General features: G+C 47.2%; 2 protein-coding genes across 2 annotated transcripts in view; both read right to left on the bottom strand.

Moving 5' to 3' along the window:
- The window catches only part of LOC121930815 (acrosin-like), an 11,912-nt gene extending 5,614 nt beyond the window's left edge, over positions 1 to 6,298 (bottom strand). The window contains exons 1-3 of the mRNA XM_042467711.1: positions 5,896 to 6,298; positions 3,363 to 3,563; positions 1,246 to 1,511 (exon numbers count right to left, since the gene is read on the bottom strand). Of these exons, the coding sequence (XP_042323645.1) occupies positions 1,246 to 1,511; positions 3,363 to 3,563; positions 5,896 to 5,999 (571 nt within the window). The 5' untranslated portion in view covers positions 6,000 to 6,298. The remainder of the gene's footprint in view (positions 1 to 1,245; positions 1,512 to 3,362; positions 3,564 to 5,895) is intronic.
- Positions 6,299 to 7,848: 1,550 nt separating this feature from the next.
- LOC121930812 overlaps positions 7,849 to 25,198 on the bottom strand; it is a 28,069-nt gene continuing 10,719 nt past the window's right edge. The window contains exons 5-11 of the mRNA XM_042467702.1: positions 23,956 to 24,947; positions 18,302 to 18,305; positions 17,566 to 17,775; positions 16,524 to 16,585; positions 12,631 to 12,902; positions 10,511 to 10,659; positions 7,849 to 8,999 (exon numbers count right to left, since the gene is read on the bottom strand). Coding sequence (XP_042323636.1) covers positions 8,391 to 8,999; positions 10,511 to 10,659; positions 12,631 to 12,902; positions 16,524 to 16,585; positions 17,566 to 17,775; positions 18,302 to 18,305; positions 23,956 to 24,947 — 2,298 coding nt within the window. The 3' untranslated portion in view covers positions 7,849 to 8,390. The remainder of the gene's footprint in view (positions 9,000 to 10,510; positions 10,660 to 12,630; positions 12,903 to 16,523; positions 16,586 to 17,565; positions 17,776 to 18,301; positions 18,306 to 23,955; positions 24,948 to 25,198) is intronic.

Here is a 25,198-nt window from a genome sequence, read left to right as displayed (position 1 = left end):
TGCACCAAGACCAGTTTCCTATGTCTTTGTGCATTACCGGCCATCATTAAAACTGGACCTGAAACTTCATTTCCATACATAAAGGATTTGCAATTTGAATTGGCATCCTCACATACCAATGGCATATATATATGCCTGTCCCTGGCTCCCACTCCACCAAATGCATCTGAGGAAGAAGACCAAGTCTACAATAGTTTATGCCCAGTTTGCTCCTTGCATCTGAGAAAGTAAACCTTGGCCCATTACAAACGGACGTAATACTGTAGTACGTCCTGGGGACGTACTAGGGTTAGAAAGGGTACAGTACAGACCCAGTACAGTACAGACCCAGTCCGTACAAAATGGCGGTGCCCGTTCCACACGGGGGGCACCATTATGACATCACAAACGCGCCGCGACATTGTCACGCCGCGCGAGGGCGCCTAGAATGCGCCTAGAATGCCCTTTCCGCGGTGTGAGAAGGAGCTCTGAAACAGAGCTCCTTCTGAGGTTTGCATCCCTGGCGCAGCCTTTAGACGGCTGCACCAGGGACGCAAGGGAGAAAGGGGCTGAGTGGCCCCTTTCTCCTCCTCCCCGCCACCACTGGGTGTCCTTGGGGCACGAAGCCCCAAGACACCCCTTTCCAGGCCACAGGGAAGCGGCCTTTTGCCGCTTCCCCGCGACCTGGAAAGTGGCAGATCAGGGCCTCGGAGGCTGCCGTTGTGGCAGCTGAGGCCCCGATACAGCGGGGAAAGGGGCGGGTGCAGGCTGCCCCAAAGGGGCGGTCTGTAACACGCCTTAGTCTACCAAAGATGAAGTAGACCTGATCTACCAAAGCTTGTGCTCAGTTCCCTCCATGCATGTAAGGAAGTAAGCCAAGACTACCAAAGCTTATCTTATGCCCACTTCACTTGTGCATCTGAGAAAATAGTCCATGTCTATGAAAACTTATGCCCAGTTCACTCCAAGCAAAGATTATAGATATGTTTTTGAGATGCCTAATAAAGGTTATGATGATAGATGATAGATAGATTATGTTCAGTTTCATCCATACATCTGAGGAAGCAGACCACGTGTACCAAAGGTCATGCTACAACCTTTTTCAAAGAGTTACTCTCAAAGGTGCGACAGATCCCTTTGCTTGGAAAGGGCCACCTAAGGAAAACACTATGGCTGCCTTCACTGTCCTCCCTTTGATGGGCCATTTCTTCACCTCTCGATCTCGGTGCCCTCTGGGCTTTGAGTCTTGAGAGGAAGGATCCTTACCATGCTCTCTCATGACACCCCAGCCACCGATGTAGCAGTATTGCAGAGGAGCCACCTTGATGTTGCCGCTGGGCACGCACGCCGGCTGGATGTAGTCACTGCACATGATGGGCTGGTCCAGCTCCATGAGGGCAATGTCATTGACCTCCGTGGTTGGGTTGTAGTCCTCGTGTATCACCACTTGCTTGATGAAGCGCACATGGACCTCTGCCCCAAGGGACGAGAGCTTCGACGCGCCAATGACTGCACGCCAGTGTGGGAGATTCCTAAAGGAGAGAGCAGTTGTGGGCTAAGTCCTCTGGAGTGGTCTAGTTGGCCATGCCACATGCTCACTTGGGCTAACAGCTGAAGCAGAGAAATGCAAATTCAGGGTATCCATAACCGTAGCTCAGCCCTTTTCATGGGAGTATAGGCCATGGATGCTTGTTCCCTGGGATTAAACCCAATTTGCCTCCCACAAATGCCTCAGACTTCCCAAACCTTTCAGGAGGCAACTACAAAGCAACCATGCTAAACACAAGATACATAGGAGAGGACAATCATGCCTTCTAGGAAACACCCCATTGAAGAAACAACTCCTTACAAACACACTACTGCTGTATATGAATATGTAAAGACAGGCGAGTGTTTCTGTTTATAATGCTTATAGCATCTGCAGTGTGTTAACTTTGCACAGGCCGAGTCACGCTTCTCTGAAATGCTCAGGACTGGAAGTGGTTTGGATTTTGGATCTGCATATAGATAATGAGATATCCTGGAGACAGGATCCAAGTTGAAACATAAAAATGATTTATGTTTCATATACACCTTATAGTCATCTTATACACAATCTTTGTAATAATTTTGTGTATGAAACTAAGTTTACGTACGCAGAACCATTAGAAAGCAAAGTGGTTACTCTCTCGGCCACCCAAGTGGACAATTTTGGATTTTGGAATAATTTGGATGTTGGGATTCCAGATAAGTGAGACTCAGCCTGTACGGGTGTTTTACACTAATGGGAAATGTGTGTTTTGATATATACACATATATGGCCCCATGGAATCTGTGTGATTTATGTAAGTGACAGCTTTCCATTCGACAATTGATTCCATGGGTCAACTCCATTCTGGACTACACAATACAGGTTGAGAGTTTCTTACAAGCAAAGGGCTGTGCGCTATTCTTTGCTTTGAAATCAATGTTTGGAATTAATTCTAGAGATAGTTTAATACTTCAGTCTTTCAATCATAAGTAAATGAAATAAAAATAGATCAATTGATCAAATGATCAGTTGATAGGTGGATAGCTTTTGCATTTGTTTCGCTTCATACATTTTGACTGTGGAGAGCCAGCAGAGTGACCTGAAGGAACACAACATTTGGACTAGTATTTAAATACACACACACACCTGTAAACCACTTTTGTATCCAATTTAGGAATAATTATTTATTTCTAAATAAAGGAACAGCAGAGAGCCATTGCGGTGCAGTGGTTTGAGTCGGACTATGGCTCTGGAGTTCAGGGTCCCATTCCCAGCTTGGCCATGCAAATCCACAGGGCGACTTTGGGCAATAGGTCACACTCTCTCATCCTCAGAGGATGGCAATGGCAACCCCCCTCTGATGAAACGTGCCAAGAAAAGCCCATGATCGGTTTGCCTTAGGGTCACCGTGAGTTGGAAATGACTTGAAGGCCCACAACAACAACAACAACCACAACATAGCATAGGAGCCATACCCACAGACCTCACAGTCCTCTCCTTTTAAGGGTTCTCCTTCTCATGCCCCAATTTGCAGAGTGGGGGCTTTCCCCCTCCCTTTTCCCCAACGGTTTGGGCTAGATGAACTTTGGGATTCCCTCCAGTTCTAAGTTCCTCTGGTTCTTTTATAGCAATAGCAATAGCATTTACATTTCTATACCACTTCATAATGAACTCTCTAACCATTTACAATCTGTAATCCAGTTGCCCCCAGACTCATTTTACCGACCTACAAAAGGATGCAAGGCTGAGTCAACCTGGAGCCTTCCTCTAGGATCAAACTCACTACCTTGTGGCTGCAGGACTGGCATTTAACCATTGTGCCACCAAGGCCTCTTTCCATTCAACCCCAGCCGTGTTGGCCTTTCTTGCTCACCTTTTGTTGCCGAAGCAGTGGGCAGCCGTGAGGACCCACCGGGCTGAGATGAGAGACCCTCCGCAGGTGTGCTTGTGCCCAGTAATGGTTGGCAGTTGCAAGCTGACGATCCAGGGCCAGGACCCAGGCACGGCGCTCGTCCCGCCCCGCAGGGGTGCGTTCTTGTCGTGGTGAGGAGCCAGCGGACGCCTCCCACAAACACTGGAAGAGAAATGTAGGGTCAGGGTGGAAGGTCATTTTGCAAATGCCACTAAGGAGGCTATACAGATGGGCAGCATGCAGATGTCCCTTTGGGGCCGCAGCAACCTCACGCCATGGCCCCCGGAGGACACAAAAAGAAGCCGTGAAAAGCAGGTTCTTTTCAGCATCCTGGAAGGGGCATCATAGGTGTGGCAGTGCGCTATGATGATGCCCCTTCCATCCTGTGGCGTTTGGGTGCTGCACCACAGTGGCGTCATCGTGGCATGCACCGTGTAAACAGGCACACGCCAAAATGGTGCCATGGGAGCAGGGTTTCAACATCAAACTTTGGTTTGGGGTTCTCTCTGACAAGGCAGATTTAGAAAAGTGGAGTGCAACCCCCAGAATCCACCAGCCAGCAAGGACACTGGCATGGCCAACATGGTGGCCCCTAAGAAAAAGAAGGATCCTATTTTTGGAGAAAAGGGCATATGAATCCCATAAATAAATAAAGAAAGAAAGAAAGAAGTCACAATCTCTGAATAGAAAAGCATCAAAGGAGGGTTAGGCTTATGGAAACCAGGGTTGGAAAAGTTCCTTTTTTAAGACTATGACCCCCTGGGTCTCCCAGTTAGCACAGCCTCTGGGACCAAGAAATAGGGACTGGAGTCCAGTTCCTGAAACAGAAAACCATGGACCCCCAGAATTGAATACTGTAGTGAGGATCAGGCGGTCCTATTGATCTTCTTGGACTGCGACTCTCATTAGCCCCAGGCCAGCATAGCCATTGGTGAAAAATGCTAGGAGCTACAGTTGAGCCACACCTTGAAAGTGCCACTGTTCCCAACTCTGGTGTATAAGATGGTCGAACCCAGGGACCAGCGCTTGGAAAATAACCCTTTTGGACTACAGCTCCCCCAATCCCTCAGTCAACATGGCTGGTCCATATAACTTCATGCTGCACATCCTCTGAGGGTCCTCTTTGAAGCCCTTGTTTACCTTGGCAGCCACTGTCCCTTCTGGCCAGGGGATTCTGGGAGTTGCAGTCCAAAAAAAAGTAAGATTTCCCAGGGCCTCACCACCTTGGACACCTTCTATTTCTGTCTCCCAGGGCCATAACCCCAGCTCTTATCTTCTTTGTTCCTCTTCTATCTCCACCTGTCTGCAAAGATTATGGCTGGACTTTCCATTACCAGAAGGTCCTGGGATGACTTTTGGGAGGTTCCTGCCCCATGCTAAGGTCTTGGCCCCTTATAGGACATGACTGGTAGTTCCTATGCCAGATGGTAGTGACAAATCGTCTCTGCATTTTGTTGTTGTTGTTAGCTGCCCTCCACCCGGTTCCGACTCATGGCAACCCTGTGGATGAGACATCTCCAAGAATCCCTATCCTCCATTCCCTTGCCCAGATCATGCAAACCCTTGCCCACAATCCCCCTGATTGAGTCTCTCCATCTGGTTTGTGGTCTTCCTCTGTTTCTCCTACCCTCTACCTTTCCTGGCACATTTTGTCTAGTGATCTGTGCCTTCTCATGATATGGCCAAAGTACAATAGTCTCAACTTGACTATCTTTGCTTCCAAGGATTGCCCTGGACTGATGCGTTCAAAAACCATTTGTTTGTCTTCTTGGCTGTCCATGGGATCATGCTAAGTTCTCTTCTCCAGCCCCACATTTCAAAGGAGTTACTTTTCTTTCTGTCTCACATCCATACATGGGGATGATGGGGAATAGAGTGGCTTGGACCATTCTGAATTTAGTGCTCAGTTGTATGTCTTTGCTCTTTGGTATCTTTCCCAGTTCTTCCACAGCTGCCCTTCCCATTCCTAGCCTCCTTCTTCTTTCTTGACCACAGTCTCCATCCTGATCTGTGCTTGATCCTAGATATGGGAATTCTTTAACTATTTCAATTTCTAGGTGTCTAGACTGAATTTGTATATTTCTTCTGTGGTCACTATGGTTGGCATGAGATCTGCCTTTGCACTTTCCTCTTTGACCTTCCTTGTGAACGGTTCCAATTCCTCAATGTCTTCTGCTAGTATTATGGTGTCATTAGTTAACATTAAAGGAACTGACCAAGGTTCTAGGAGAGGTTCAGAATATGGAGACCCTTTTCTAGGTTTTAGAGGGAAACCTGGATCAGACCAGCATCCCAATGACATGGGACCCACTGGCCTTGTCTGACAATCTACCCCTGCCTTACTCTTCCCTCCTAATATCACTGTGCTTTGCAGTCCTCACGCCAAATGCTGAACCTCCCATTCCCTTTCCCCCTTGTGAAGGCCTGTAACTCCATTGAGCCCAACCAGACTGGGGAGCCCATCGTCCTGGGCTGGACCTTTCCCACCACTTACTCGCAAGTATCAACTATGGCGTGGCTGGGCCAGGCCGTGGCCAAGATCTGGAGCGCAAAGAGGAGCCATCTCATCCTCCTCGTGGCTCCAGATACCTCTCCCATGGCTGCATTCTCCCGGAGCTCATGACGTCACAAGCGCCCGTCTCCAGGCCACTTCCAATGTGGGCGGAGCAGTATGACATCACATGGAACCCGCAGAACCCGTGGAACCCATGAGCCTCCCCAGGGGTTCTCTTCTGCTCTGGAATGCCTTGGTGGCAATGGATAGAAGAATCAGGGCTGGCAGCTGCCACATGGACATCCCTCCAAAGCAAGGACCATCCATGTTGACCTTGCACACTGGTATACTGGCCTGGAGAGAATGTCCCTGCTTTCTTCTGCTGTGGTCAGAACTCACCTGGAATGAGCCCTTTTTAGTTGACGGAAGGTAATCCGTCAGGCAAAAATCACGCCCGTCAGGACTGGACACAAACGGGTGCGCACTGGGAGACAGAATGGGGCCTCTTGGAGGACTGAATTGTGTGTGGTAAACTCTGTTTTCTGCAGCTCGCGCATGCACAGGAGCATCCTCCTTCGGTCCCCAAAACGTTTAAAATTGTGTGTGCGATAAGGTCTTATGTTTGCAGCCAGCAGCTTGTAAAAGGGGAGAGGTTGGAGTGAGCTCCATGGCTTAAAACCTAATATATACATATACATACCTATTTGGACAAGAGGGCTCATTATTGATAATATCCTTATGGTTATAATAACATTACTAAGATTTGTTGGTGTTTTGTTTTTGCTAGGGTTTGTGTGTTTAGAAAATGATAGATACCGTCTATATTCAACTATAAGTCGACCTCATGTATAAAAATTAAGGGCAGGATTTGGGACCAAAATTATGGAGTTTGAAAAGACCCGTGGATAAGTTGAGGGTAAAATGTAAGGGCATGTAACAAAAGGATGTAAAGGATGGTGCCAAGGAAAATGATGCCAATGAACTTAAAAGGTTTTGGCAAGCATAACTGTTTGTGCTCATACTATGGATGAGAGAGTAGCAGGGATCCATGCTTCTTTTTGGAGCTCCCAGGAGGGACCAAGCTCTCGCCTTTTACCATTCTGTTCAGAGAAAGGGGAGGACTCCTATATAGATACTCATCCCTCCATATTTACGGCTTTGATGTTTGTGGATTTGATTATTCATGGATTTCATTAATATTTCCCCTCTAGGAATATCTAGGTCCTCTGGTGCAACTCTATGCTCAGCTTTAACTAAGCTCCTTTGTAGCTCCTCCAGTGCAAATCTATGGTCAGTGTCTGTTGGACATTGACCACAGACTTGCCCTGGAGGACCTAGAGATTCCTAGAGAGGTGTCCTCTCAGGTAAAAACATGGCATTTTTGTTACTTGTAGGTTTTCCATATTCATGGGGGTCTTGTGCCCCTAGCCCTAGCAAATATGGAGGGACAGGGGTGTGTGTGTGTGGGTGTGTGTGTGTGTGTGTGATTTAAAGTACCGTATTTACATTGGCCCATGGATAAGTCGACTCAGGTTTTTTTGGGTCAATTTTTAACCTAAATTTCTAGACTTATACATGAGTATATACAGTATATATATGTCTAGCTCAGAGTCATATAACAATTTGAAGGATGTTATGTCTGTTGGTGGTGGGGAGGCTGCATATTGCCAAGTGCTGGACTCCCGGACGGTTAAGCATTATGTAGTCCAGATGGTCAAAGTGTGGGAAGCTTGATGCTAAAGGGAACCATTATATAATACCACGAACTCAAGGGGAGGCATTTTCCTATTTACTCTAAAGGTGCCTGAATGCACTATGACTTTAGATCTGACAAAAAAAGTCACAGACCAGTCTATTTTGGTTTCTTTCATCTTCAGTAAAAGCTGTTCTTAGACTGGAGTCTAGAATCTGTTTTTTGGAGTCTGGAAGGGGAGCAGGAGACAAGCCTTTAAGGGTTTCACCTAGTGTGGCCTGAACCCCCTGCACCCCTTTAACATCACCCCTGGGATAGATCCCTCCCGGCGCTCCTCCTGGCACTGCCCTTTGGGAGAACTGAGACATTAATTATTTAAATCAATTATTTAATTAATAAACCAAACCACCTTAAGGTGGGTTTTCGTCGAAGTCTGGCTGCCATCTGTTTGGTCACTGCAATGGGCAGGATTCGGATCAAGGGCGGAAGTCACTGACGTTTTGATTTGGGGTCAGGTCCCGCTGGGTCAGTTCCCACGCTTGCGGAAGACACCTTGGGAGGCTGGTGTTGCCGTAACCCGAGATTGCGTAAGGTTTTTTGCTTGATGCCTGGACTTTTCTTCATTTTTGGCACAATTCAGAAGGAAGGCACTTGCAAACCAGGCAAGGGGCAAGAGGACGGATGAGGCGAAAGTGGTGGAGAGGGTCAAGGGGCTGGATTTGGATCATACCAGGAGAACGCTGCTCTTGTAGCTTTGGGGGCTTTCCGGATCATGGCTGGGATGGAGAGCGACATTGTGGGGTCAGAGCCAAAGCTGCTTGGTAGTCAAATGCTTGGCAGGTCGCCGCCGTTTCTCTTTGTGGGGCATCTTTCTTTTCGACACTCTGCGGTGAGGACGCCTGCTCCTGTCCAGGTCTGTGGTGGAATGGGCTTTTTTATGCCTGGTTGGATGTACCTGGGGAGGGTTGGTCTCTGGTGACCTCCAAGGTGAAGCAGGAGGGATACGGGAATGGAGAGGAGGTGAAGTTGTCCTTCTGGATCGTCCAAAGTCAAGCTCTGACCAAGCTGCCGGTGTTTTGGTCAGATAGATGACCGTCGCATCGGGAGGGGTGGTCCCCAGGAGGTAAAATGTGAAACTGTTCCCAAACTCGTCGTGATAATATACAAGGTGCGGCTTGCTTTCTGTGGAGTGCTGAGGCTGGGGTGAGGGACTTGGATTGAAAGGGGGGACAAGGGCAGATTTGGGTGGGTTCTTCACAACCCGGTGGATCCAGCGGTGGAAATGCTTGGTGGACGTGAAGACGCCCGGCCTGTGTCTGTGGAGGCAGTTGGTTTCCCAGCTGTTGATCCCGATGACCCAGAAGCGCTCTGACCGCGCCGGCCGGCACATGAGAGGACTGCCGCCGTCACCCTGGAAATGGAGGGAGACAGAAGCGTGAAGAACGGAGCATTCAATTCTCCCAGGTCTCTGAGGGAGGCAGTTACTCAGATTGTTACCTAAATTGTGCCAAAGTTTATCAATTTTGATAGGGGAATTAATTAGTTAACTCAAGGGAACAGCGAGAAGGCTTTGGTAACTTTAAAAAATGGGGACCTTAACCAGGTCCAAATACTAGAATTCCAGAATGCAAGGTCCAAAGTAGTTCTATTGATTACAGCAAAAGGGTTGCAATATTCACACAAAAAACACACTCATACAAGAGCTAATGCAATAAGGCAAGGAGCCTGTAAATCCCTGTACTGTAGCCATTCACAGCCACAAGGTTGTGAGTCCGATCCCAGGGACTCCAAGGTCCACTCAGCCTTAGCATCCTTCCGTAGGTCATTTGTTGGGGGATAGTAGCTTACACATTGGTTGAATGCTGCTACTCCAGCCACTCACTCACAGCCAAAAGGTTGTGAGTTCGATTCCAGCCAGGGGCTTCAGGGTTGACTCAGCCTTAAGTGCACCGACAAGGGGTAAAACAATGTACTTGCTATTGCTATTGCTATCAGTTCAAACTGGACTTGCCGTTAGGGAAATACTTTACCTGAATCCAGAAGACAGGGCTCCAAATCAGAGGGAATACTACTACGATTCTACTTTCTATGAATTTGAAAGGATACCTTTCTGCCTTTCGTGCCCTTAAAGCTTCCTAGCTAAATCCCACTGGGACACTTTTTCCAAGTCTAAATGAAAAGGCATCCCTTTCAGGATGGTGTTGGATGTCAAAGTTCAATCCGAGGGAAAGGGGCCTATTTGGGCTAGTAGTATTATTGCTAGACACCTTTGACTTCAACATTAGGAGGAACTTCCTGACAGTAAAGAGGTATTCAACTGTGGGATGCAGTCCCTGAGAGAGTGGTAGTGTCTCCTTCTTCGGAGGTCTTTAAACAGAGGCTTTATGGTCAACAGTTGGGGATGCTTTGATTTAGAGTTCCTGCATGGCAAAAGAAGGGGCTGGACTGGGTGGCCCTTCTTGGGGTCTCTTCCAACTCTAGGATTCTATGATTCTATGACCCCCAAGTCCCCCTTTTTGTGTTCCAGAAAGGCAGTAGCACACAGTGAATTAAAGCTCAGTGTAATTTAAGAGATGCATCTCTGAGCCAGACCATCGTCCAAAGGAACACTGGTGGAGAAGGCTCCAGCCTTCGGGATACACCACGTTTGTTAGTTTTAAAGTTTATTGATTAACCAACCAACCGACCATATCAAAACATGGTAAAATATGGTGCAATTGACTCCCACATTTCCACAATGGAATTGACTCCCCCAGGAGGAGGCAGACTCTCCTTCTTTGGAGGTCTTCAAATAGAAGTCGAGTGATCATCTTTATCAGAGATGCTTTCGCTGTGGGTTCCCTACACAGCAGAGGAGTTGGGCCAGATGCCCCCTTGCCATCTTTTTCAAAGTTATGATTCAACAACAATTGGTCCACCTACCTGGCACCGGTCAATCGTTTTTGTTTCACCAATGGCACAGATGTTGTCGTCCTTGACCTCCATGTTGTACCACTTGGGGCTGTTGCATTTTTCATTAGGGACCAGATTGACTTTGCCCTCTTGCAGAATGTCAGCGTATTTGACATGATCTGTGGACAGAAGGACAGTTTGGATTGCTTCCCTGAGAGCCCTCAAGATCTGAAATGATCAGAGTTGAAGCGAAAAGCCTGTCTGGAATTGGCAGCACCCGATCCAGGAGATCCAGTGAAGCATTCCTCTACCTCTCTGTGGCCAAAGCCATGGCTGGGGGCTCCCTTGTCTGCTGAATCTAATCTGGACTGAAGAAACAATGCCTTTTGAGACTACTTCAACTGCCATGGCTTAATGCTAGGGAATCCAGGGATTTGTAGTTTGGTCGGGCATCAGAGCTCTCTTGTGGAGAAGGCTAAATATCTCATCAAACTACAGATTGGAGCGTGTCCAAAGGAGGGCCACCAAAATGGTGAAGGGTCTGGAAACCATAAAGCCCTATGAGGAATGCCTTAGGGAGCTGGGGATGTTTAGCCTGGAGAAAAGAAGGTTAAGAGGTGATATGATAGCCCTGTTTAAGTATTTGAAGGGATGTCATATTGAGGAGGGAGCAAGTTTTTTTTCTGCTGCTCCAGAGAGTAGGAGACAATGGAGCAATGGATGCAAACTACAGGAAAGGAGATTCCACCTCAACATTAGGAGGAACTTCCTGACAGTAAGGGCTGTTTGACACTGGAAGACAATGCCTTGGAAAGTGGTGGGATCTCCTTCTTTGGAGGCTTTTAAACAAGAGGCTGGATGGAGATCTGTTTGGAATGGTTTGATTGAGTTTTCCTGCATGGCAGAATGGGGTTGGACTGGATGGCCCTTGGGATCTCTTTCAACTCTACAATTCTATGATTCTATTCTGTGTTTCTAAATCCCAGAATTCCATACCATTGAGACATGGCAGTGGAAGCAGTGTCATACTGCATTATTTCTATTATGCAGATGCAGCACTTTGGATGCTCCTTTAAGTCTTTCCAAAACCAGGAGCGAATTCACTGCCCCACCAGCATGGAAGCAACCAACCAAAACAGCCTCCATCCAAAAGGATAGGGAGCTCAATGAACTGTTGTTGGGAAGGGAGAGATTCAAAGGTCCAGGGGAGTCTGGGAGGGACCTCGGGTTGGCTATGGACCACAATCCCTATTACGGTTGTAAGACCAAGGTGGACATGTGTGCCCTTGCAAAGCTAGTTTTGTGATCTCCTCAAACCTGTCCAATTCCCTGGAGTGCCTTGTTCTGTCCTCTTTCTTGAAAGGGTGGCATGTCTCTCCTGGAAATGTCTAGAAGTAGTACTTCAACCATTCAACAGATTGCAGCCCATCTCCCACCAGACTGTTCAACATTTTTAAAGTGCCACCCCCCCCAAAAAGAAACCCCTGGAAGAGGACTTTGATATGGAGGGTGGGAGCGTGGGGGGGGGGGGCTGGTGAGCCCCAGAAGCAGAAATGTGGTCCCTAGATCTGCACAATTGCCCAGGTCTGCTCTAGACCCAGAGCTCAGAAATATCTCCTTCTTTGCATTCAGAGGAGCCATACAGTTGAAAGAGACCCCAAAAAGGGTCATCCAGTCAAACCCCCTTCTGCCATGCAGGAATACACCATCCAAGCCCTCCTTGTGACAGCTAACCATCCAGCCTCAGTTTAAAAACCTTCAAAGAAGGAGACTCCACCATCCTCCAAGGCAGCAGCTCTTACCCTCAGGACTGTCTTCCTAATGTTTAATGTTTAGGGTCCTGGGTTCAGTTTTTGCTAGCCTCTCAGTTTCTTCAGGGATGCTAAGGGAGTGCATTAACATTCCAGAAGGCATGGGATTTAGGCACTTAGCCTCCCGTGTGATAAACTCCTCAGAAGAAGGCCTTCCGAGGGAAAGGGGAAAATGTTCTCATGTGGCCTACACCTTAGCCCAGGTTTCACCCCTTCTTAATTTTGCCCATGGTGCCCCCAGGAGAAGACTTTCCCCTTGCCATCAGCAAGGTGTTTGGGCTACCATCATTCCCAGTGGGACTAGAAGAGTTTGTCAGGGGACATCCTTCTGGCTCTCACTTGCTCTCTCCTTCATCACGCCCCAGCCGCAGACGTAGCAATGGGTGAGCATTGATGTTTTCATATGTTCATCCGGCAGACAGGCGGGTTGGATGAAGTCGTTGCAAAGCACAGGCTGGTCCAGCTCCACCAAGGTGATATCATTGTGGCCCGACTTGTGGAAACCCTTGTGGTCCACCAGTCTCTTGATGGAGCGCGCCTGAGCATCGCTGCTGGGCTTGGACTGTTTCGTTGCCCCAATGAGGACCCTCCAATATTCAACTTTGATGTACCTGTGGGAAAGAGGAGAATGGGGTGGAGGAGGGAGATAGGGTGTTATTAGATAAATTCTGGGGTCCTATAACCTCCAGGGAGTGGGCAGAAGGCCTCCATGCTCTTGACATAACAGAGGTTCTCAATCTTTGATCTCCCCAGACCTTTTAAATGTCCACTCTCAGAACCATTGACCATTGGCCATGCAAGCTAGGGCTTCTTGGAGATTAGGTCCAAATCATCCAGAGCAGTGGTTTTCCCAACCTTTGGTCCTCCAGGTGATTTGGACTTCAGTTCCCATCATTCCTAACTGTTGGCCGTGGAGTTTCTGGGAGCTGAAGTCCCAGACAGTTGGAGGACCAAAGGTTGGGAACCACAGATCTGGAGGACCCAAAAGATCAGGAATTGCTAACCTGAGCACCAACCCCTAATATGAGTCCTGAACATTTAAAAAAGAAGAGGAGGAAATGAGGACACAAGGATAAGCCTGGAGGTTGGCGGGAATGAAGGAGAAGAGCCATAGACCAGTGGAAGTCTTGCATGGAGGAGGCTCCATGTTCAATCCCCAGCTTCTCCAGATAGGAGACAGGGAAGAATCCTCCCTAAAAGCCTGGAGGGCTCAGTCTTGGAGTAACCCTCAGCCAGTCAGAGTGAACAATACTGGTCTGGCTCTATTTCCAATGTTGAATAAAAGGACACTTCCTCCTTTGAGTAATCAGAAGAGACCAGTGGCTATAGAAGACCATGTCCATTTCCAGGCACAATTGAAAGTGCAGGTTGTAACCTATAAAGCCCTATGCAGCTCAGGTCCAGGCTCTTTGAAGGACCATCTCTCTATGTATATATAATCCTGTCCAAGCTCTAAAAGAGCTAGACATTTGAATTAGATCTGGAAACAGCCACCATTACAAGTGGAGTTCTTTGAAAACAGAAATGTTCTCCTTCATGTGGTCCCTGGCTAGCATCCTTTTAGGGAGCGTGTGTAAGTCTCTTTAGGGCTGCATCCGCACTGCAGGAATAATCCAGTTCAACATCGCTTTAACTGTCATGGCTCAGTGCTATGGAATTCTGGGAATAGTATGGAATTCTGGAGATACAACAAACTATCATTTCCAGAATTCCATAGCATAAAGCCATGGTAGCTAAAAGCAGTGTCAACTGGATTATTTCTGCAGTGTGGACAACAGGCTGGACAGGTGCAGAGTGCTACTCATTTGCCCTTGCCCTCTCTCAAAAACACATCATCACTGAGGAGGGCTTCTGTTCCTTTTTTCCCGAGAGGAGGAAGCGATTCAGACGTGAAGATCTGGCTGCCTGGGCTCCTGGGAGAAGGAAAAGGTGAGTGCAGTGTGTCATGGGGGGGGGGGTTTCAGGGGGTGCGGACCAGACTGGGTGACACCCAAGAAGGGGGAATGTGGGTTGCCATTTCACGGTGGTGGGTGGGACTTTCCCGACCCTGGGGGGCGTGCCTGGTCCCATCCCCGCCCGGGTGGCTGCCCAACTTTGAGCTCCAGGGCTGCTGCCTGCCTTCTATAGAGTGCTGCCTGTGAAACATGCCTGGAGCAGCAGGAGGAGGATGAAACCAGCAGGGGCGGGGTCTGCACGCTGCCCTCCTATTGGCCAGCCCTCTGCTTCCTTATTTGGGCATGTTCCAAATTTCCAAGCGGAGAGGGCTTTGCAGGCAAGTTGCTGTCGTTTCCCTCTTTCTCTTTCCCCTCTTCTTTCTTTCTTGTTATTCCGTTTTTTTTTCTTCCCTCCTCTCCTCCTCTCCTTTTCTTCCTTCTCTCCCCTCCTCATCTTCTTTTTCTCTTTCTTCCTCTCTCTAACCCCCCCTCCTTTCTTCTCAGGGGTCCAGGGCTTCTCAAGAAAAAGAAAAAGGCTTTGGATCTGCCCATAAATCCCTCCTAAGTTGAGACTACCTGGGAAAAGAGGGGATTGAGGGTTTGGGGGTTTGGAGGGGGCAAGGAAAAGGAGGAAGGGGGAATTGCTTAAGAAGGCTTGGGAGTGGAAATGTAGTTTGCAGTGGCACAAGGTTCTGCCTGTGATCTTGCAAATGCTATGCCTGTTGGGAGTGGGAAATGTAGTTTGCAGTGGACAAGGGTCTGCCTGTGATCTTGCAAATGCTTATGCCTGCTTGGGAGTGGGAAATGTAGTTTGCAGTGGCACAAGGGTCTGCCTGGGTCTTGCAAATGCTATGCCTGCTTGGTGAGTGGGAAATGTTATTTTCAGTGGCACAAGGGACTGCCTGTGGTCTTGCATATGCCTGCTTGGGGTGGGAAATGTAGTTTTCAGTGGCACAAGGGACTGCCTGTGGTCTTGCAAATGCTATGCCTGCTTGGGAGTGGGAAATGTTCTTGTAGATTTGGGGGGGGGGTGTTTGGCCAGAAGGAGAGTACATTTCAGCCTTCTGTCTAGGATATACAGTGGTACTCGGGATACGAATTACCCAGGTTCGATTTTCGGGATACGAATAATCCCATAGGGATTTATTGTTCGGGTTACGAAGGTTTTTTCGGGTTACGAAAAAACCCTGGCGCTGTTTTAATGGAGCCGCGGCAGAGCCGCGGTTTTTTTTCCATTAGCGCCTATGGCAATTCGGGTTACAAGGTTTTTCGGGTTACTGCAAATTAGCGCGGAACGAATATAATTTCGTAACCCGAGGTACCACTGTAATGCCAAAATGTCCTCCATTTTGAGCTGCCTAAGAAACATGCATTTTAGATTAACATTTTTTAAAATCATCAATTTTTTCATGTGTCCTCCATTTTTAAAAATGTGTCCTACATTTGAAATGTTTGCCCTACATTTGTCCTATCATTTGTCCCAGTTTGGAGGTCCTGCTTTGTGAACCCTTGGGGAATGCACCAGGCTGGCTCTCCGGCCCTGTGTAGGGCCCTTTCAGGTGGCCCAGCACCCTTGCAGAGGCACCCTGGGTGCTGTGGCTGCTCCCTGGAGGTGTGTGAGGCATTTCTGGCAATGCATGCACATTCCTGCACACATGAAAGTTGTGCACCAGAAATCCCACTCCCATAGGTCCAGCCCCCTTCCCCCATGATTGACCGCACTGGGTGACACCAACCCTAAGGTTGCATTTCATTTGGGAGTGCATCCTCATTTCTCCGCCAACTGAGCTGAGACCAGTGCTTCTCTATGGTCTGAATTGGTTCCCCACCCTGACTTTCCCCACAGAAAGCAGGGGGCCTTTTCCTGTGCTTAATGGCTAATGGTCGTGGGAAGACGGGAGGTAAAAGATGCAGAACGGGTTGGCATCACCAGTGTGGAAATTCATGGTGTTACCCGAACCCCATTGACCTCCTCTCATAACACACCTGCAGAACCCTTAGTTGTGTTTTGGTACCAGGTTACTCAGAAATCATAATTCACTGGATGTAATGTCCAATAGTTGTGAGAAACAACTTGCAAATTAAAAGTATACTTCGATGACATATTCATACTCACAAAGGTTAACACCCCCAAGTGCCCTGGTTTTCCACGGCTTGGACTAATTATTAGGAGGGATGCCATCCTTTGCTAATTTCACTTTCAGAGAAACAACAATTAGTTTTAGCAAGTTTCTCCCTGCTGTGAGAAAGCCTGCGAAAACTGCTCAGTCTTTGGAGACTATTGCAGTTCGGACTTACGTTGCACAAAATTTGCAAAAGGGTGTTTTCTTCTCCTCTTTTTTGCACAGAAGCAGCATTTCCTAATTAGAAAGGGGGATCACTAAAGAGAAGTCTGGAAGTATGGTACAAGTATGCGTGTGCGGTTTTATGTTTTATATGTTGGTAGAAGTAAGGGTATTGAAATGTAAGAGTTGTTTGCTTAATAAAATTTAATTTTAAAATAATTAAAGGAGGAAAACAGCATTTCTTGTACAGACATAGTATTTTTAGCAAATAAAATGCAACTTTGTGTGCAAAGATGTTGCTGTTTAATGGCAAAATCTACGAGTTATTTTGTACAGAATAGTCCTGAACTGCAGAAATTCTCGTCGGTCTAGTGTTCGCCTTGCCAAGGTCTTCTGAGATTTAAAAAACACATTTTGACCATTATATATAGTATATATATAATTAAGATTTATTTAAAGCACTGTAGGTTTACACAGCGCTTGTACATATGATCCTTATGAATAAAATGATATAAAGACCTGCCCGTGGAGAACACTTTACAAAGAAAATGGGATCAATACATATACACTCATCCTCATATTTTCAGTTTGGTGTTTGGGGATTGATTATTCAGAGATTGGATTACTATGTTCTCTCTAGGAATCTCTGGTCCTCCAGTAGAACTCTATGGTCAACTTTAACTAAAGTTGCACTGAAGGACCTAGAGATTATTCCTAGAGAGGATACTGTACTAGGCCTTTGTAGCTCTTCCACGCAACTCTATGGTCAATATCTCCGAACGTTGTCCACAGAGTTGCACTGGAGGACCTAGAGTTCCTAGAGAGGTGTCCCATGCTGTTTTTTGTTATTTGTGGTTTTTCCTATTCATGGGGGTTTCTGCCCCTAACCTAGTGAATATGGGGGACAAGTGTTTAAATTACAAGCATATATATATTGGAAACATTATTTCCGTCCTCAAGTATTACTTCTGTAGCAAACGACACCCATTTTGAATCAGGGTACAGAGACACACATCACTGTGCAATTTCCCTAGTATGATTAAGATGCTGACAACCTGGTTTCCCTCACTTTTGATGATGAAGCAGTGCGCTGCCGAAAGGACCCATTGCGAACTGATGAGCGACCCTGTGCAGAAATGCTTGTATCCCTTCTGGTCAGGAACTGGAAGCTGACCACCAGGGCCACATTCCGGGCAAAGCGTTGGTGTCGCTTGGACTACGCAGCGAGTTGCCATGGCTGATGGCCACGGGGCGTCTCCGACACCCTATATTCAAAAAGAAAGGCAAAGACAACACAGCTCAAGATTGCTTGTAGATCTGCACACATGCTCGGCATCTTATCTACTGGCTGGAGTTACTGTCACGGTTGAGTTACTCGGATCTCTTGGCTACCTTCCAGGGAGCCCAGCAACTCCTTGTTGTTATTGTTGTTGCATGCCTTCAAGTTGTTTCTGACTATGGTGACCCTATCAGAGGGTTTTCTTGGCAAGATTTGTGCAGTGTAGGTTCGCCCAGAGAGTGTGAACCATAGATAACCGAACCACAGAGTGGAAAGACCTCAAGGGCCTCAAATCCAACTCATTCTGCCATGCAGGAAGACACCATCAAAGCAGACAGATGGCCATTCAGCCTCTGTTTAAAGGCCTCCAAAGAAGGAAAGTCCACCACACTCTGAGGATGTCTTCCCCTGTCCAACAGCTCTTACTATCAGTATTTCTTCCTAATGCTTAGGTGGAATCTCTTTTTCCTGTATCTTGTATCCTTTGCTCCATGTCCTAGGGCTGTACATACTGGCCTTAAAGGCAGACATGGGTGCAGAGTTGAGGCATAGCATCCTCATGACGCACGCCCGACTCCATTACCATGGTGTGTGATGCTGCGTGCTGCACCCGAAAGCACAGCATCAATGTGCTCCTCCAGCGCTGCATCTAGACAATGCAGCGCCGAAGGAGCACCATAAAGTCATGGCACCGTGGCTTTCATGCTCTTTGCGGGCACAAAAAAGAGCCACTTTGTCTGGCTCCTTTTTGCGCTCTTGCAAAGATTGCGGTTGCTGTGGCCCCAATCTAGGTGCAAAAGGGGTGGCCGTTTTGCAGGTGGAATCTTTTTCTGTCACTTGCATCCATTGTTCCGGGTCCTATCTCTGGAGAAGCAGAAAACAAGCTTGCTTCATCCTCAGTATGACACCTCTTCAGATATTTAAACATGGTCATCTTGGTGGGGCCACAACACAACTGTAATTCCCAGAATTTCATAGCACTGAGTCATGGTAGTTAAAGCAGTGTCAAACTGGATTATTTCTCCAGTGTGGCTGCAGCTTGTATTTTAGAGCTTGCTTGTGTTTGGAGGTCTTTTAGGGAGGACCTCTGTCCCACCTCCCTCATAGGAACCTCAGGTGAGCGCATGGCCAGGTAGATGCTTCTGGAGCACCCTCAAGCAAGGAAGGGCAGATGGACCCTTTGCTGTTCTCCAGTATTGGTGCTCAGTGCCAATGTGCTGTCTCTTGAAAACTATGTTGCACCCCCTGTTACGATAGTCCATAGCCTTCCATTTTTAATATCATAATATTAAAAATTCACCCCTCCATGACGCTGAATGTAACTGCCATAAGTTCTAAGCAAAGGGTCACGTTGGTAATTTAGGAGTTGCAAAAGGGTTGATTGATTCACACACACCTCAGGAAGGCGAGGAAATCCTATCAAGGACTTTACACCAATTTGCAGGTGCAGTTTATTCCTGTCTCCCACTCCTGCGCCCCAGGCGATTACCTCATACAACTTGGACCTTTGGCTATGGATTCCTGGTTCTTTGCCCCAGGTGGGATTCCCCTATAAACTCCCCAAATTTCCTTTGCCTCAGCAGACTAGTTGGTTTGCAGACAGGCACTTTGTCACTCTGAACTTCACGACCCGGCTTGCCGAAACCCTCCAAGCATCAGCATAAAGCCAAAAGGGAGTGCCTTCTAAGGTTCGGAGGCTTTATCAGAATCGTGGCAATCAGACACACCTGAACACCTGCAGCATGTCCATATAAACAGCTGCAGGATGCTGCCTCGGTGCAGTGATTATCTGACTTCTTGGGTAAAGTACTCTGGCTCTGGCTCCCATTGCTCTATGGACTGAACATTGCTTATTGGACGCTCGTGGTTGACTTTTTGGAACCCTTGCCCTTTGGACTGCCTTATCGACCTGCCTATCTCATACTGTGGACCTCAGACTTTGGGACAAATCCTCTTGGTGATACCTCTTGTGATTCTGGACTTGGAATCAGAGACTGCTGCTTTGCACTGGCTCTGCCAGCCGATGATTTGTTTGTTTGTTTGGGAACTGAGCTGGTCTTATCAGCCATTTGGCCGCTTTCCTAGTTTCTTGTGTGCCTGTGTGAGAGCGTGTGCACTGCGTGTGTGTGTGTGTGTTGATCCATTTAATAAATACAACTAAAGGAAGAGTTCTGCCTCTGCGGTTCTTTTGCCTCTCCATCTCTGTAAACGCTGGGACCGTATCCTGGGCTGCTTGTAACTCAGCCATTAACTGAGTTAAATATAAAATCCCTAGACTTCAACCTACATCCTGACTCAAAACGTCCATCAAATCCCTTCTCCAGCCAATACGTTTTCCAGGCTACTTACGAACAGGAGTCAGGTTGGGTATGTGCCGCCCAGAACACAAAAGCAGCCAAAATGGAGAGGAGGAGTGCCTTCATCCCATGTGCCAGGTTCCATCTCCTGTTCCATGTGCTTCTGATGGCATCATAAACCGTCCCTTCAGCCTCCAGCCAATCAGCTCCTGGCCTGTGTGACATCACTAGGCACAACGGCCTGGGCTTCTCTGGCACCTCTTTACCTTGGAAAGGATCATAGAGTCCTAGGATCATAGAGTCCTGGAATCCTTGAAGCAGAAGAGATCCCAAGGGCCACTTGGTCCATCCCCATTTGGCCACGCTGGAAGACCCCTTCCAAGCCCTCCCTGAGACAGATGGCCATCCAGCCTCTGTTTAAAAACCTCCAAAAAGGAGACTCTACCACTCTCTGAGGAAGCATCTTCCACTGTTGAAGAGCTCTTACCATTAGGAAGCTCTTCCTAATGTTCAGGTGGAATCTCTTTTCCTGTAGCTTGAATCTGTTGCTCTGTGTCTAGTCTCTGGAGCAGCAGAAAACAAGCTTGCTCCATCTTCAATGTGGCATCTTTTCAAATATTGAAACATGGCTATCCTAGAATCACAGACTTGGAAGAGACCTCATCCAGTCCAACCCCTTTCTGCCATGCAAAAATCTGCCATCAAAGCGCTCCCTGGGACAGATGGCCATCCAGCCTCTGTTTGAAAACCTCCAAAGAAGGAGATTCGACCACCCCTTGAAGCAGCAGCGTCTTCCACTGTTGAACCTCTCTTACTGTCATGAAGTTCTTCCTAATGTTTAGGTGGAATATCTTCTCCTCTAACTTGAATCATGAAAGGTTTTTTAAACAGAAGCTAGGTGGGCATCTGTCTCAGGAGTGCTTGGATTGTGTATTCCTGCATGGCAGAAGGAGGCTGGACTGGATGGCCCTTGAGGTCTCTTCCAGCTCTAGAAGTCTATGACTCTTGAATTGTGGTGCCCAGAACTGGACACAGGATTCAAGGTAAGATCTGACCAAAGCAGAATGGAGCGGCACTATTATCTTGTTACCTAAATTGCTCCAAATTAATTTTTATAGGGGAATTAATTAAATACTCTCTCATTTTAAGGAGCCCTGGTGTTGCAGTGGTTCAATGCCGGTCCTGTAGCCACAAGGTTGTGAGTTTGATCTCAGAGATCTCTGAAGTTGACTCAGCCCTCCATCCTTTTGTAGGTCAATAAAATGAGTTCCCAGCTTGTTGGGGGCAATTGACATATAGATTGTAAACCACTTAGAGAGTGCTGAGTTCACTATGAAGCGTTATAGAAATGTACTTGCTATTGCTATTGCTTGCTCTCATTCAGCTAAAGCTCAAAGAGAGTGCCAGGGTAACATCTGGCTAAGGGATTTTTTACCTTTGTCTAACAGCTCCAAAGCCACCAAACTCCAGAGGCAGTTTCCAAATCAATGTAGGTTATCAACACACAAAAAGCACTCCCTCCCCCCCTCTCTCTCTCTCACACACACACACACAACGAAGCAAAGGTGGGGAAGAATGGATAGTTGGAGGCTTTCCTAATGGAGATACTTTGCTGATCCTGAAGCATGCCCCAATTCTGTACGATTCCAAACTAGACCAAATTGCTGTTGTCTGAGCACCTATATTTATACTGCATTAAAAAAAATTACAGTGGAGGGCAGTCATTTATTTCATTTACATGTTTTTCTAAAGTGAAGGGAATACAGTTTTTGATCTGACAACTGGTATAAATCTTTCTGATCAAAGAGAGTTCTGTCTGTGAAAGAAACCCGCTTTATCTTTTGAAATGCAAACCACTCCAAGCCCAGTTCTCTTTTCCTCTCTATCTGAATGGAGGATGTTGATCTCATATCCAGCCAGTGGCTCTAACTTTTCTGTGCTAAATTTGTGCTCTGCCTAATTTCCTGCTCTTGGAGAAATGCTTGCTGTTGGCTACTTGGCTTAGAGATGTCAATTTAATAACAAGGTCATGGGGAGTGAAGAGATGGCTCTTGGGCAACAATGCAAGGCTCAAAAGGACACACAAAAGCTCCAGGGCCCCAGCCTAGCTGCTGAAGTCATGCACCATGATTGCGAATGGAACAGCTGGAGAATGACATATTGATATTTGGTGATATAACCCAGTCCCTTTCAAGAAAGCCTTGATCTGTGAACCCATGTGGCTTTGCAAAGCTAGGACTGAACAACAGGATGATCCCAAGAAGCGCTCTGTGTACAGTCTGCACCTTCCTCACCTGCTGATTTCATGCCCTCCAGGATTTCATAAATCAAAACTGAGGATGCATGTGGCTGATGGATGCAATGCCAAAGTGTAGCTAAAAAGTTATGGCTGGCCGGCAACAAAATGGGTAGAAGTTATTGATGAGGAAAAAATACAGAAAGGAACTTTGGCATTTATTTACTAAGGTTAGGAGGAAAAAATTTAAAAGGGGGGAAGCTCATTATCAATGAATAGAATACTGCTGCATTCATGCTGCACGATTAACCAAAATCAATCAGTCAGTCAATCAATCAATCAAAATTCCTTTATTAGCTGCCAGTCAAACTTTCAGCATGCAAGGTCTCTGGCTGAGCTCTGTGTTCACCGCCACTGCCTTTCCCAATGCACTAAAATATGTATCAGGCCAAAGCCCATGTTCCCCATGACAGTGATCTGGTTACACCTTCAGCCAATTATAGCCTTTCAGCATAATCTACTTCACAGGGTTGTTGTTGGGAGAAAAACGGAGTTTTGGGCATGTGGGAAAGGGAGCAAATGGTGGACGAAAAACAGCAAAATGCAAGCATATGACTAACATCTTCATTTTTCCCTTCCTGTATGGTTTTGAAATACCTGAAGAAGAAACCAGTGGAGCTTTGAAAGTGTGCAACATATATATTGTGCATTTTGGTTGTTCCAATAAAGGTATCCCTGTTTTAGATGTTATTGATTTGCTCTATGGCCAACCTGGCTACCGCTGGATGTTTTGTTCTTATCGTTATTAACATATTTTTTACATCCTGCTTTTTCCCCACAATTGGGACACAAAGCGGGTTACAAATTTTTTAAAAATACAATTAAAAAGATACGAAAGTGGGCATTAAAATAGAATTAAACTAGTAGAGTATTGAAATAGACCACTCATTAAAAAATAAAATGCAACCAAAAAGAGAAAAGTGCATAAAAACAGTACATCTTAAAGCTACAAGTAACCAAAGAAAACAATTTTAACTAAAAGTATTTAGTTAAAAATACAAAAACATTAAAACTATAAAAAAAAACCTGTGCACAAACTCTTAAAACCTAAAACAGACCCTTGTTGTTGTTTAAAAGGGTTTTGTTTTAAGGTATAAGGCCACTTTTCAAGTGTCAAACTCCCCATTCTGTTTGCCCAACAAAGACATGGCTTTTCTGTTTTGGCAGAAAGCGGGTGAATACTCCAGTATTTCAATCCAGACTCCGAAGAACACTTACCACCTTTTACATCTCAAAAGATAACATTTTAATTTGGAAATGCTAAGGCACATTTGATAGACACACTGTGATTAAATATAAAGCCATGGGGCACAATTGCAGAAGACGATACATAATGCCAGTTTTCTCAGACTCCTAGATCCAACAGCACTTGTCCTGGGATAGATACTGGAAAACGGAGACTTAATAACTGGGAGCTCCTGCATTTTAGTCCATGGCGAATGAAGGCTGGGTTTTGGGCAGGTGCTGGGATACTGGTTGCTGGTTAAGGGAAGTCCACCAAGGCTACCCGCTGGCATTTGTGCCTTTCGTGTCCCGTCACGATCAAAACTTTGCATGCGCCTTCCTTCCTCACTGGGCTTGCTTTGGTGGCTGTTTTGGAGGCTGAACCTCAGGTTCGGGGCTGGCGAGTAACTCATCCCAGTTGTAATAAGCATAATAATCAGATGGGATGACAATTTGTCTTTGCAACAAGGGTGGGTTATTTGGAGCCACGCCATGCCAGCGTGAGAGGCCCTTGGTTGTCCATGGCCTCTGGAATGGATGGAATTGGCCAATGGGAGAATTATAGATGGTCCACTTGTAGGTGGGCTTGGCCACACCGGGCACGGCCCACGGTGTGGCGGAGGGCCTGGGTTGATAGGTGGGCCGATAGGTAGGCCGATAGGTAGGCCGATAGGTGGGCCAGTAGGTGGGCCGATAGGTGGGCCGATAAGTGGGCCGATAGGTGGGCCGATAGACTGGCCTGGCAGGGGTAGGCTGTGGCCTGGGGCGGTATACCGGCCAATACGTAGCCTGCTGGGTGGTAGCAGGCCTGGGAAAATAGGTGGGCTTCATGATAACGGGAGGACGGGACAGATAGATGGGACCCCCGAGGTTAAGTGCAATCGGCCGAGGGCCAGGCTTCGGGCTGGTCGTAGGTCTGAGCTTACCGCCGTACTTTGCGACCAAGCGATTCCAGTCCTCAGGACTCAAGGTGTTATGGTTTGTTGCCCAGAATCCCCAGCCTGGCTTATAGACGGGCCAAGTCGTGGGCCGAACGCTAAATGGCGTTGTGCGGATGGTGGGATAAGTCCGTGTGGTGGTTGGGGTGGTTGTGGTGGTTGTGGTGGTGGTGGTGGTGGTTGGCGTTGTAGTGTAGATCAGCGCCAAGTGTGGTGGAAACTTGGGAATGAAAAGGTTCTCCTGGGTGGTTTCTTTGATCCAGTCAAGGTACGGTTGGGTTCTGGTGAAGACGATGGGTTTCTTGGCCTTGGAGCAGGCTTTGGCTCCCCAGCTGACGATTGCCACCACCCAGTAGCGCTCAGACCTGTCTTCCCGGCACATGAGGGGCCCGCCACTGTCACCCTGCCACAAAGAGGAAAAGAAGGGAGAGGTGTTGTTGGTCATGGCTGGCGCACAAAAGCCATCATTGCTCAGCGAAACGGATCAAAGTGGCTCCAGCCCCCTCCCCCTGGGGTTGTGTAGCGTAAACCTTTGCAGGTGGAGTTATGTGTTGACAATACTGTACTGTGCATGTGGAGTTGTGTGTTGGATGTGGTATGCAATCCTGTTGACCATACTATGCATGTGGAGTTATGTGATGGTGTAGTATGCAA

This window comes from Sceloporus undulatus, chromosome 5 (assembly GCF_019175285.1).
Source record: "Sceloporus undulatus isolate JIND9_A2432 ecotype Alabama chromosome 5, SceUnd_v1.1, whole genome shotgun sequence".
Lineage (NCBI taxonomy): Eukaryota > Metazoa > Chordata > Lepidosauria > Squamata > Phrynosomatidae > Sceloporus > Sceloporus undulatus.
Note: the sequence above shows the minus strand (reverse complement) of the source record. Positions and strands in the feature narration are given on the sequence as shown.